Below are 14,340 nucleotides of genomic sequence, written 5' to 3'. Positions count from 1 at the left end.
GGCTGGAAAGGCAGGAAACCTAACAGGCTCCCCCAGATGATTCTTACACATGCTAAAGTGTGAGAATCTGTGCCATGGGGATGCCAAAAGTTAAGAAATACGCTGGTGTATTAAAAGAAAGAGAAGCTAGTTATACGCAAATTCAGTACATACAAAAATAATCTCATTCACGTGTATGTGCACGCGCATGTGTGTATGTGCATGTGTGTGTGTCCTGAGAGGTACTGAGGACCGAAAATGAACAGCACTTAACTCTAGATCACGGTTTCTCAACTAGGACACTATTAGCCTTTGGGGCCAGCTAATTCTCTGCTTCGGGTACCATCCCGTGCATCATGGGAAGTTGAACAGCATCTCAGCTAGCTGCCCACTAGATGCCCGCTGCCCCCCTCCCCCGCAGTGGTCACCATAAAAAGTATCTCCAGACTTTGCCAAATGTCCCCAGGGGGACAAGATGGTCCCAGGTTGAAAACCACCAGCCTAAATAGAAGGTATGATGGACAACCTTTCACTTTGTTTTTAGTCCATCTGCCCACTTTTTTTTTTTTTTCTGGAATGAACATCAAGTATTTGAGTCATGTAAAAAATCTGGTGTTTCTTAATATGCCCTTGCCCATGCTGTCCCCCCTAAAATACACTCAGATGAGAAGATGTTCACATTAGTATTGATGGTTAAGTAAACTACTTTTATTCTGAACTTGAAATGATTATGGCAAAGTACATACAAAGGCCTTCCCCATGTCATTATTCCTTAAGAGGCTTTAAAATATTTATAACCTTTTGAATAGGCATCCTAATTTTAAGTATATGTCTTATAGAAACCATTATGTAGGAAATACTTTACAAAGGTAGTTGATTTTTTTTTGCAGAGTCCCTTATAAAAACCAAAAAGTATAAACACTCTAAAACCAACAATAGGAAACTGACTATGGCTCGTCCACTTGAAGGACTACAATACAGGATCAAAATGATATTTGCAAAGAGTTTGGAACAATGTGAAGGAAGGGTTTATGCTCTTTTGTTAAGTGACAAAAAGGCAGGTACAAAATGGAACCTGTCACATCATCACTGGTGAGCATAACAATGATAACAACAAAAAGAACCTTGGGCAGGAACACAGATAAGAGAAATACATCAAGGTGTGAAAAATACAACAGTGGCATCTGAGGTGGTTTTTTCCTCTCTAGTCTTCTAAAATGTCCACATTTTCTGTAATAAGCATATATGTATTAACAGTGATAGAAGAAAAAGTAAAATTTAAAAAAAAAACCTCAAAATGATCACAAACAAAAATGTGCCAACATTTCAGGCAAGAAATACTTCTCCATACTGATCTATACACTAATTTCCATCCAGATGATAAAAATAACTTTGTTCAAAACTTAAACATATTCAGAAAGTACAATATGAACTAAACGTGCTTGTCTCTACATTGTCAGCCCTGGGAAGGATAAAATGTAAGGATGATTATATGACTCAGATGGGCAGAAAAAGTTGTAGGGAGTCACATGATAACAGAAAACAATTTTTATGAAAAAAGAACTGGATCATTTTTCTTTCCCCAACCTGGGATCCCATTCTTTTAAAACAAAGGAGCTCATTTAAAAGGAGATAAAATAATTTGGGTTCAATTAGAATGAGCTATCCAAGGCCAGATTTCAGCCGCCTCATTGATGCTGAGCTAACTTGATTACATTCATTGGGGTGACAGACAATTCCAGCTCACGGGAAACACAATTGGTACAAACAAAGGCAACCCTCCTGCATTTGTCAGGCAATGTTTGCCCAACTTAGCCATCCCCAGGTGGCTTCAGTGAATTCTCTTGTTAAGTCACTCCTCGGGCTTTGATGCGGACACAGACTATATCTTACAATAGACCTCAAAGAGAGAGGCAGCTGCATGCATTCGGTAGAAAATAGAAAAAGGCATGGCCAGGTTGACCACAATTATCCAAGGTTCAAAGCCAAAGACAATCTCCTCCAATCCGTTGTCGTACTCAGGGCGGCAGCCGAAGGCGGGAGGGATCCAGAGCTGGAAGAGAAGAGGAGCCCGTGTTAGCAGCCGCCTCAGAAGCCTGATGTGACCCCCAGGTCTGGCCTGGACTCGGGGACACGGAGCCACACCTGTCCCTGCACCACATTGCGCGTCTCCACAGAGCTCGTCAAATCCACACAGCCCACTTGACCCTTCTCTGTTCCTTGGCCCCATCCTGAGTGAATGCTGCTCACACCCACCTGACTCTCTCCATCCCCACAGCCCTCACCTTGGACGGGTCCTCAGGATCCCCCACCGGAATGACCACAATGCTTCCAAATGGTCACACACACACATCCTCCCCCACTCTAGTGGATGCCTTCCATCCACTGCAGACCTGACGGTGGGAGTGATCTTTGTAAAGCACACATCTGACCTTGACATTCCTCTGCTTGTCACTCTCCAGTGGCTCCCAACAGCCTTCAGGAGAGAGTCCAATTTCCTCCAATGACCAGGCACCTGTCCATGTCTCCATGTCCCTCACTATGCCTTTCACTCCAACCTCTGAAGGCCAGATATGCCTTTTTCCCTCAAGTCTTCAGCTTTGCTTGTGCCTCTTCCTCTGTCACAGGCTCCCTGTCGCCTTTTTTGATTGAATCCTACCTTATTCCAAGTCCTGAGATTACCACTCCTTCCAGGAAGTCCTCCTTGATCTAACCAGTCTGGTCAGGAATGCCCTGTGTTCCCACCACCCCCAGGGTTTACCTACAGCAGAGGTCATCTGTTTATCACACCCGCTTTCACACACTAACACTGGTGCTCAGAGATCCCAGTCACATGGGCCTGGGCCATTGAGTTCCGGTGTCTCCCCTCTTGCTTGACCTAGAGAGAGAGCCCAGGCCCTGCCCACATCCCCCCGACTAGGGGAGAGGAGCACACGTTTTGGAGCCACATCTGGGTTTGTGGCTCTTACAGACTCTCATTTAACCCCTCCAAGCCCTCAGTGTCCTCACCTGTAAGATGCAAACACGGACACCCATCTCCCACAGCTCAGAAGAGAATAAAATCCCAACTACTTTTGCAAAACCAAAAGCCGTAACTTGTTGTCACCGCTGCTCATGGAAGCCACACACTGGTCCCCCCCCCTTGGTCTCCCTGCCCTGAGTCCTTCTCCTCCACCCCTGCACGGTGGCAGGCAGCCTCTCAGATGACCTCCCCCTCCCATCCCACCTCCTGGGAGTCACGTTCTTGTGAAGCCCCCTCCCCTTGAGTCCAGCTCAGCCTAGTGATTTGCCTCTCCCATCGAAATATGACAAAATTCATGAGGTGTCACTTCTGAGATTGGGTGCTGAAAGGCTGCAGAGTCCCTCTTGCTCACGCCCTCATGCAGGAGAAGGAGCTATGCCCCCCGTTGCCTGCTGCCTTATGACCAGGCGCCGAGGGAGCTCCCAGCCCAGCAGCCCTCAAGGAACTCACACCCTAGGCCCAGCAGCCCCCCAGGAGTGGGTTGAGTGGGTTGGGAAAGAGCCCCCCAGAGTCCATTCTGAAGTGGCGGCTGCCCCCAGCGGGCCATGTTCTCCTAGTAAGGGACCCTAGCAGAGCAGCGGCTGAGCAGGGCCTGGACTCCTGCTCCACAGATGCCATGACAAGGAAGTGGTGATCGGGTTGCTGAGTGTGGGGTGATTTCTTACACCGCAGGAGCTAACGGACACGGGCTTCTCCGTACAGGTGTCACTTTGTATCTCTGCCCCACTGTGTTCTCAGGCTCTGCTTCTCAGACCCCTCCCACCACTCCACCTGCTCCTCTCCAGCTGGTCCCCAGCTCTTCCTTTGCTCAGTCTCTCAGGGTTAGACGGAGGCTCACCCCTGGGTCCTTCCCTCTACACACGTGATCCCTGGATGAGCTCCCCCAGCCTTGGCTGTAAGTACCCACTATAGGCTGATGACTCCCCAGCTGGAATCACCCACCTGCTCCTCCCTCGAGGACCCCACAGGCTGCGTGGTGTCTCACCTGAATCTCAAACTCCACCCCCCCACCACCATCAGCAACATCTTCCTCCCCGTTGCTGTCAAAACTCCAGGTGTCATCCTTGTTTTCTTGCTCACCGTCAAAACCCTCCTCTGCCACCCAGCCCATCAGCAAGCCTGGAGGACCGTGCCCCCAAGACACCCAGGCAGCCGTGTAGCCATTTCTGCCCCCATACACCTGCCCAGGCTCCCTGCTCTCTGCTCTCGCCTGGACCAATGCCTGGACCAATGCTCTCCGGCTTACACTGAGCCCCCAGATGGGTCCATTCACCACTCAGCTGCCAGACTCATTCCTGATTAAGTCCCCACAGGTCTTCATGGCGTAGTTAAAATGAAGTCTACCCCCAACATGGGATTTTAAAGCCCTCTCTCAGCTGGCGGATCCATCGCCAACCCCTAATCCCACTGCCCAGATGTCCCACACCCCTGGGGCCCCAGTCCATTGGCCCTTTGTGTGGTGGGAGAGAAAGTCCCTCACCCCAGCCTGGGCATTTTAATCTGAAACAGCTACCAGCCACGACCTCACACCCTCTCTGCTCGTTCTCTGCGGAGCGTGCATCACTGTAACGGTGTCTTGCGTGATGCTTATTGCCAGCTCTGCCCCCCAAGACCAGAAGGAAGGCGAAACCTCGGCCACATTGCCCCCATCACTCACAGCCGTGCTGGCCCTTGGGAGACACCCAGTGGATAGATACTCAGGAGAGAAGGAAGGAGGGAAGACAGAGAGAACAAAAGGGAAGGACAATGGTGGGTCCTCTTTCCTGAAATCCAGATCTTTATATTGCTGTTAAGTTAGCTGGAGCTCTTGCTCCTCATCCCATCAGGAGGTGGGTCTCTGTCCCCTCCCTGTGAATCTGGGAGATGTGGTCACCGCTTGACCCATACAATATAGCAGAAGTGACACCACACAACATCCACACACAGGCCCTAATGGACTGGCACTTCTGGTCTCCCAGCAGGTCAGCTCTGGGGCCCTGAGTTGCCACATAAGAAGCCCTGAGACCCCACTCTCCGTACTGGAGAACCCATGTGGATGCACTATAGCCGAGCCCTCCTAGCCTCCCCCACCCCAGCCACCAGATCTTGGACCCTCCAGCCCAGTCTGCCCACCAACCCCAGCTAAAGCTGAGAAGAACAGGAGGATTTCCCAGCCAAGCCCCACCAGCATCTCTAACCCACAAGGTCGTAAGACCTAATCCCATGGCTGTTGTTGTTGTTATCCTGGTTTTGTTTTTTTAGAGAGGGAGACAGAGCATTCCAAGGCTCAATCCCATAACCCTGAGATCATAACCTGAGCCAAAATCAAGAGTCAGATGCCTAACCGATGGAGCCACCTGAGCAGCCCAACAGCTGTCATTTTCGTCCTACATTTGGGGTCCTTTGTTATGCAGCAGTAGGAAACGAAACATCTGCCTGTTGGCTACGCTCACCTGGGTGTCTCTGAGACACCGCACAAAAGCAGGTGTCCAGTACTAAACTCAGGATCTTTCTTCCAGGCTGAGCCCCTCCCCGAGCCTGCCTCCCCTTCAGAGTCCCCAGTCTCCATAAATAGTATTACCATGTCTCCAAGAGCTCAAGTCAGAACCGGGCGTCATTGTTGACGTCTCCCCTCCTTCACACGCTACCACGTGGATGACCCCGGGATGTTATACTGAGTGAGATAAGCCAGCTGCAAAGAGACAAATGCCTTGTGATCCCACTTATATGAGCTCCGTGGGGTGATCGAAGTCACAGAGACAGGAGGTAGGGCGCCATTGGCAGGACCCGGGGTGGTGGGCATAGGGGCTGTTTCGTACCTGCCAAACTACAGTTTGCAGGACGGGAAGGTTTCAGACATGGGTGGGGGGCACAATAGTGTGAGTGGACTTCCCACTACTAGACTATAGATTTTAAAAGGGTTAAAATGGGGGGCATCTGGGTGGTTCAGTCGGTTAAGCGTCTGCCTTCTGCTCAGGTCATGATCCTGGGGTCCTGGGATCAAGTCTGGCATAGGACTCCCTGCTCTGCTCCCTGCTCCATCTGCCTGCTGCTCCCCCTGCTCGTGCTCTATCAGATAAATAAATAAAATCTTTAGAATAAATAAATAAAAATGGCTAAATGGGAAATTTTATGCTACATGCTGTTTACTACAATTAAAAATGAAGCTGAATTAAAAAGAAAAGAAGCAGGATTCAGATTCTGTCCTGACCTTGAAACCCTTCGGTGGTTTTCTGTTGCATTTGGGATTCCGTCTGCCTGTGGCCATTGCTCAGGAGGCCCTGCATGGTCTGCCATGGCACCTTTCACGGATCCCTTCCCTTGCCTGCCCTTACTCGCTGCGTGGGTTTCCCTTCCTGCTCCTGGAGCACTTCCAGCAAGTCCTGCCTGGCGCGGCATCTCCCGTGCCTGTCGTTCTGCCTGACCTACCCCCGCCCCGCCACCTGCCACCGTCACCCCAGACCCCTGTGTTCCCATGGCACCCTAAATTCCATTGTCAACACCACCACCCTTCTTTGTCCACTCCACGGCCAGCTGTTGTCCCCTCCTAGACCCCAGCCACCCGGTCCTGAATCAGATTTGCCCTCCTGTGGGACCCACCGCAGGTCTGTGAGTGCTGCCTGTGGAGTCAGCTGAGGGCACCCTCACCATCACTCTGCAGTGAGTTCCGTCCTCTGGCTCACTCCCCAGTGAACAGAGGCAGGGCCTGGGGACATCAGGGGCTGAGCTCAGACGTGAAGAGACAGCGTGTGTCCCCCTCCTGGAACAGAGCCCAGAGTCTGGCCTCTGGGTCGCAACAGAACATCTGTTAGCACTTGATTCCACTATCGTACTGCTCTTCTTGTTCAAGCTTGTCCGAAAATGCAAGCCACCTTCCTCACCAGTGGTCAAGCAAAGAATTCACAGGGAAAGTAGCTTTCCTGAACTTGCTGAAGACAGATCTATTCATCCCTCTGGTGTGGAGCAAAAACAATACACATTAGGGAAATTCTGGAACCAACTCTGATTCTGTCAGATGAGCTGATACACCCCTCCCGTAAAACACAGACAAGCCTCCTGTAAAACACAGCTCCGCTGTAGTTGCTAATATCTCTCTCGTTTTCCCATTTAACTCTTTCATCCACTGCTGTACCCGCATAGTGCCCGACATACAGCAGGTGCTCCACAAGTGCCAATTCAATGAAAGAGGAGGGCCCACCTGTAGCCAAACTTTCCTGGGACCCCTTCTTCCTTCAGAGGTCCTCATAACTGTCCACCGACCGGAGGAGGACCGAGGTCCGGGACATCCAAGCAAGACTCAGATTAGATTCTCACGCCCACTACTCTGGGTCAAGGGCCCATCATCTCCCATCTGGGAAGATATGGGGCTGCTTTTTTGTTCAGGTGTCCCGGCCCTCAGGCTTCCCTCTCTCCAACATTCTCGCACCTGCTGCTAAGGAGATCATTCCACAACACAAACCAGAAGGGGCCTCCATTGCCTCCAGCATAAAGACCAGATTCAGTCAGGCTTATGAAGTTCACTTGAGCCAGACCCACTAACAGGACCCGCCTTCCTATTTCCTGAGCCACCGCTCTCCTCGATGTGCATGGGATTCATGCTAAACTATGTGCAGCTCCCAAAATAGGCCATGGTGTCTTCTACCTCTGTGCCTTTGAACATGGTGTGCCCTCTGCTCCAAATGCTTCCGCTTGCCTTAACCGCCTGGCAAACTTCCAGCCTTTCCTGGACACCGAGGCAGCCAAAACTGAGATGCAGCACAACATCAACAGTGCTACTTTCCACCAGAGGCTGGAAGGCAAAACTTCCACGTCCCTAGCCTCTCTTGCAGCAAGAGGTGGCCATGTGAAAGCCACTGCCTGGTGCTAGTACTTCTCTCCTTCTTTGTGTCTGAAGCCCAGATGTGATGGTTGGTGCTGTTACAGTCACCTTGTGGCCATGCGGCAACAAGCACCACACTAAGCACGGTGAAGTGGAGAGATGAATGTACCTAGATCCTTGATAATAGAGTTCAGCTGCCAGGCCAACCCCAAGTTGCCAACCTTCAGAATTCTCATATTTAAGGCTGAAGATACCACTGGCCCAGCTTTCTATTCTTTATAGCCAAAAGCACTCTTAACTAAGCCTGGGCCTCCCCTCAATGCTTTCTGACTCACTGAAGCCCCTCCCAGGATCCACGTTCCCATGACACCTTGCACACACCTGTCCCAATGATTGTCCTGCTCACTGTACATTTTTCCCTTGTGTCCCTCCTCCCTAGACTGTGACCCCTCTGAAGAAGAGGTTGTTGGGAAAGGTCATCCAAAAGACATGGCTGGTAGTTGACCCCTGAGCTGGATCGGGGTACTCAGAGGCTCCTCACCCCCTCCCTTGTCCTTGGAATGTGGGCTCTGCTGGCCTTTTTTGCTCCCAGAAGCTGCTCCAAGAACACAGCCCTGAAATAAGGATGTGGTGTTGAGAACACCTGCACAGAATACGGGACAGAGCCTGGCTGAGGCTTCTCTGTCTGTGTATCTACAAGCTTTTACAATTTGGCAGGCAGGGGCAGAGATCCGCTCGTCTTGCTACTGCCCCAGACAGGCCTTGTATGAAAGTTCCCTTGGCTTATGAAAACCATCACCAACAAAGCTGGAGTGGCCTGCTCTCTCTGCCACCTCTCCTTGCCCTCCGCATGGGGGGTTCTGTTTCAGATCACACCCGGGAGGGTGTAACTGACAGACCTTGAGCTGTCTCAGCTGCTCTTTAGCCCCAATCCCAGCCGCCAGCATCCAGCTGTAGGCAAGGAAGTGGCTTTCATTCCAGCATCATTCTTTAGCCTGACCCTTGAATCATTTTGCTAATAAGCTGCCTCCATTCGAGAAAAGCAAGGGGAAAAGTTTGATTATTTTTAAGATAAAGAACTCAATGCAGATTACCGAGATATTGCAGAGGAACAAAAAGGCTGCAATATTCCTCAACACTCTTCTCTTGGCATCTCCTTGCAGGAAACGGGGCTGGCCGGTTGGGCCCGGGGTCCCTTCCTGGCTCCTCTCTTCTGACTCTCTGCCAAGGCCTTCTCTCAGGTGCGTATTTCCGTTGGCCATGTGGGGCATCTCCCTGCCCAGGGAAGCCACGTCCATGGCCAGGGCTCCGCCATTGAGGCGGGATGAGGCAAGGGATATGGTATCACCGTTGCAGACTGTAACTACCCGCAGGGTCCTGATGTCCTCAGAGAGCTTCTCCGGCTCCCGGTGAATGGACTCGATGATGAAGAGGTTCTGGATGTATTTCTCGGCGATCACCAGGATGGAGTAGGGCAGGTTGAACCAGGTGTACAGGGGGCGGGCTTCAGCACAGAGGATAGCCAAGATGGAGCCCCAGGAGATGAGCCAGGAGCCGGAGGCAGTGCTCACCAAGAGGTCTGCGTCCAGTTTGCGGGCGGGGTTTCGGGACTCATCTAGCGACTTCTCATCTATCCTGTAGATCCGAATTCCAAGCAGCCCCGCAGCCCCCATGAGCATCAGCAAGGCGATGGCGTACAGGTAGAACATGATGAGTGCCAACTCGCTCTTGGTTTTGGAATGCCCGATCTGAACCAGATATACCACCACAACCCCAATCGTGGCGGCCAGCACACTCAGGCCCAGGACCGAGCCTGCCATGACCCCAGGAAACTTGAACTCCATGTTCTGATGCTGCTGACTGTCCACTTTGCGTCCGACATTCTTCCACAGGACGTAGAGCATCGTGGAAGCCAAGATCTGATACTCTATATTGAAGGGGTAGAGGTAGTAGATCCCCTGGGAGATGGCGGAGCAGAACGTCGGGGGCGAGCAGTTACACGGAGGCGTGTGGTCATCCAAGACTGGGGGTCAGAGGACACGCATTGGGGGGTGGTTAGCATGGTCAATGGGCAAGTAGAAAAATAAAGAGAAATATTTCCACTGAGGATTCACACGTGGGTTTTCCCATTGAATTCAAGCTTTGTTTTGTGGCTTATTGTCACATTTAATATTATGGCTAAATTGACAGTCATGAGTACTGCCTGCATGAACCATAGCTTATCCATACACCAGCCCCTGTGAATGGTATCGTGGAAACTTACTTAACATATAAAGATGTTTGCAAGATGTTGCTGAGCAAAAGAAGCTTGCCAAAAAGAATAGAGTATAATTTCATTTTTATAAACTATAGGTATATAGACGATAGATAGATAGACAGACAGACATAGAAAAAATCTGGAAAGATATAAGCAAAAAGGTTAACAATGGTTATCTCGGGGTGGGGAATGATCTGATGAGCACTGGGTGTTATACGCAACTGACAAATCATCCAATACTATATCTAAAACTAAAGATGTACTATAGATTGACTAATTGAATTTAAATTTAAAAAAAGAACTATTTCCTAACAAATAAATAAATAATAAGATATGTAACAAAAGCCTTAAAGATGATACAGCTATCGTCTCTGATCTATAATTCTAATCTGTTTTAAGGGACAAGTCAAAAATGTAATTAAAGCATTAGATAAAATTTTGTGTGTCCATGTGTGTTTGCATGTGTACATGCACATGAGAAAGAGAGAAACACATCAGTGTCCGACAATTTAGAAACTATTAAGTGAATTTTGGTACATCCATACAATGGAATGGTAGGTGGCCATTAAAAATTATAATTAGGGGCACCTGGGTGGCTCAGTGGGTTAAAGCCTCTGCCTTTGGCTCAGGTCATGATCTCAGGGTCCTGGGATCAAGCCGCACATCGGGCTCTCGGCTCGGTGGGCAGCCTGCTTCTCTTCCTCTCTCTCTCTGCCTGCCTCTCTGCCTACTTGTGATCTCTGCCTGTCAAATAAATAAATAAAATCTTTTAAAAAATTATAATTAAGTTGTGTTATAATGATACAGGAAAATAATCATGTTACATGACAATGGAAACAAGTAAGAATAAATTCTATATACAGTATCTTCTAAATGCATATCACAGCTCAGTACTCAGTTGTGAAATCAATTTAGTGGGTAGCTGCCAATATATTTTTTCAACAGAATGGATTTGTCACAGAATGGAACAGAATGGGATGGAATGACATCAGTGACAATAGAAATGTGAGCATCTCTGGTACGGTAAGGTTACTATTTCATGACATATCTGTGCACACACAGGTCTGTGTGCATTTGGGTTGCAATGTAAGTTCTATTTCTTATTACAGGCTTCAGTCAAAAAAAAAGATTGAATAGCTATAGCATGATCTTAACTATAAATAAATAAATAGGACACTACAAAAAATAAACCAATATTAACAGCATGGAACTACATTTCTGGGCAGGTGCTATGGTAGATTCTTTTCCTTTACACTTTGTCATTGTTTTAGCTTATAATTTGCATACGCCAGGCATAAAATCAGATGGAAAGCTCCGTGGTAGCAGAAATCACCTCACCTTTGCAGAACACCACAATTTTGAACTCATAAGGAGTTTCCCACCACATGAACCCAGTACACTACTCCACAAAAGTCAGGGGAAGAAATTGAGGAGAAAGGCTCAGATGAACAGAATGTTAGAGCTGATGGAGTCCTTCCTTTGTAAATGTATCCATGTCTGCATTCCCACAGGGGTTCCTAGAGCTGGATCAAATCCTGGTTCTGTGAACCTGGGCTAGTTACTTAACTTCCGTGTGGCTTGATGGCTTCATCCATATGATAAGGTCAAAAATGACCACTCTACGGTGTTTGGGGTCCAAAATTAAGTGTGCCACATAGATGTAATAGAGCAGCATGCCAGACACTCAGCAGACACTTAATAAAAGTTTGTTTTTATCATTGTTTTCACTGCTATTACTGTCATGGGCACTGACAAGGAAAAGAGAAGAACTTCCCCAAGAGTTGGCAGCCAGCGTGGAGCAAGGGTTGGGGGTAAAGGAATAGTGTGTACTCCTGATTTCACCATCCCTACCCAACTGGTGAGGAAACAGTTTTAAGGTTGCCCTCAAGAAACATGCATGGCTCAGTCAGTGAGGCATCAGACTCTTGGTTTCGGCTCAGGTCATGATCTCAAGGTCATGAGTTCAAGCCTAGCATCTGGCTCCAAGCTGGGTAGTGAGTCTGCTTGAGATCCTCTCTCTCCCCCTTCCTCTTCCCTTCTCTCTCTCTCTCTCTCTCTCAAATACATAAATAAATTTAAAAAATAAATAAAGTTGCCTTTGGTGATGGCCCTGCGGTCATACAGGGAGTGTCGATGTGTAATACATCAAAGCTGAAAGGACTCCCTGAAAGTGTCTGTTGTGGGTTCCTTCACTTCATGAATGAGAAAATTGAGGCCCAGAGAGGTTGAATGGCTTCAAAAAGTCACACAGCCAGTATGCAATAAGAACAAGACCCAAATCTGGGATATGTGGTTCCTATACATTTCCTCTCCTCACATTCCTGTCAGCCTGATCCCACTGCTCTAAGAGAGAAGCGACAGGTCATAAATGCTAAAGAACTTCGGAAGGAGTTTGATTGACACCACAGACTCTCAAAGAGGAGCAAGAGGGAATAAAGATGGGTCGAAAGTACATGCCCGGTAGAGTTCAATAACAACTTCAAACAAACTGAAACCAATTAACAGCAACCCTTAGACTTCTCTGGGTATTTTTAAAAAGCTATACTTTTAGTCAAATGAACTGGTAATAGAGGCTTAATTAAAAACACAATGACTGCCAATTTTCCATAGTTGTAAACAAAGACATTCACTTCCATTCCAAACTGTACCGTGAGAAATGGTGCCCTAAATGATCACCCTTGGGTCTGACAAGTCCCTGAGTCACCGAAGAAACCATTAATTACACTCAGCATGTCCTACTTATGGAACCAGGATGAGGGACTCGGGAGGTTTTGAAAGATTTTCAACAACAGATGATTGTCTGGCCAGCATTGAGTTGGGTGGACCCTGTTCCCCTCCATCTCTGAGCATTCTGTCTCTGCGGGGTTCCAAGAGGTCCCAGTGTGGGGGTGGGGCAACTCTTAGCACTCACCGATGGTGATGTTCCCAAAGCCCAGAGTGATGAGCCGTTCCTTGTGCTCATTAAGTTGGTGCTTTGATTCATTCAGGACACCATTGGTCCACAGAAGCAGATTGGTGAACACCGAGTGGATCACCCCAAACCTGAAGAACACAAGGACTCAGTTACTGAACAGCCCTGGGAGGCTCCAAGCCCCATGGGGTGAGATGGAGACATGGCACATGTGCACACTCATACACACACACACACACGCCCACATGCATGCACATGTATATTTCCTTCTTAGCCATGATTCTGGTTTCACCAGGCAGCTCAGACTCTGGGTGGGTCCCTGTCTGGAGAGAGGCAGTTCCATGGGAGCTTCCAAAGCCACAGTCCTGGCATTCTGTCATAATCTTGAACCTGCCACTTCTCAACTCACTGTCAATGGGACAAAAAGAAACTGGGTCTTGGAAGCAGAGGTCGAGGGATGGAAAATTCCTGAAAGCATACACCATCCCCACCATACCCCAAACCCTTTCTTCCAGAAGGGAACAGGAGAGAACCATGAGGGAAAGAGGAAGGGCTACACTGGAAATCTAGAGAGTTGGGCATGCCTTTACTGTTGGCTGGCCAACCCAGTGATCATCATCCACTCCCTTTGTCTTGCCACTTACCTTTAGGGAAACTGAAGCAAGTCAGAGACTTGCTCTCTGGTCTCCCTTGAAGCTAAGCATGGCCACCCTGGCCAGTGGGGTGTGAGGTCAAGACTACTGGGCACTACCGAAAGTTTCTGCCTTCATGATGAAAGAGATGAAAATAAGAAAAGCCTACTCACTGTCCCTCTCCTATTTATTTCCAGCCTTGAATATAGAAACGAAGGCTAGTGTTCTGGCAGCTATCTTGTGACCATGAAACAAGCAGCATAGGCTGAAATGCTAACCCACTGAGAATGGCAGAGCAAAAGCATAGAGTCTGTTCTGTGGCAAAATGCTGAGCTGCTGGAGTCTCAGACAGGCTCAGGAATTAGGTTGAGGTCACAAATAAAGACAGTAGCTGCCTTGGGGTTTGAAGAAGTAGTAAGCAGCAGAGCTGTCCTAGTCTGATCCCAGGGCTTGCCCTTGCCTCAATGCCATGTGGCTCCTGGGAAGAAGAAGATGAAGAGAAAGGAGGACGTTAGACTCTGACACAGAAGAGATGTCTGTGGGGAATAGTGTTCCAAAGGGATCAGAGCCTGTCTCAAAACCTCCAGTCCCCCGTGCCTGCGGTTTAAGATGTATGCACATTGGTAGTTTCCAGGCACTTAACAATGGGCCTTGCAGGTAGCAGAAGCAATGACTCCTGGTGATTTGGGAGAGGCATCCTTGAAGCATGCAGAGCTGATGGTTCCTTGAGAGCACAACACC

General features: G+C 48.8%; 1 protein-coding gene across 1 annotated transcript in view; it reads right to left on the bottom strand.

The window, feature by feature from the left end:
• Nucleotides 1-1,861: 1,861 nt before the first annotated feature.
• The window catches only part of OTOP1 (otopetrin 1), a 33,588-nt gene continuing 21,109 nt past the window's right edge, over nt 1,862-14,340 (bottom strand). The window contains exons 4-6 of the mRNA XM_047719852.1: nt 12,968-13,098; nt 8,894-9,822; nt 1,862-2,032 (exon numbers count right to left, since the gene is read on the bottom strand). Coding sequence (XP_047575808.1) covers nt 1,862-2,032; nt 8,894-9,822; nt 12,968-13,098 — 1,231 coding nt within the window. The remainder of the gene's footprint in view (nt 2,033-8,893; nt 9,823-12,967; nt 13,099-14,340) is intronic.

This window comes from Lutra lutra, chromosome 2, assembly GCF_902655055.1.
Source record: "Lutra lutra chromosome 2, mLutLut1.2, whole genome shotgun sequence".
In the NCBI taxonomy this organism is placed as follows: Eukaryota; Metazoa; Chordata; class Mammalia; order Carnivora; family Mustelidae; genus Lutra; species Lutra lutra.
The sequence above is the reverse complement of the archived record's forward strand: the minus strand, read 5'-3'. Positions and strand labels throughout refer to the sequence as shown.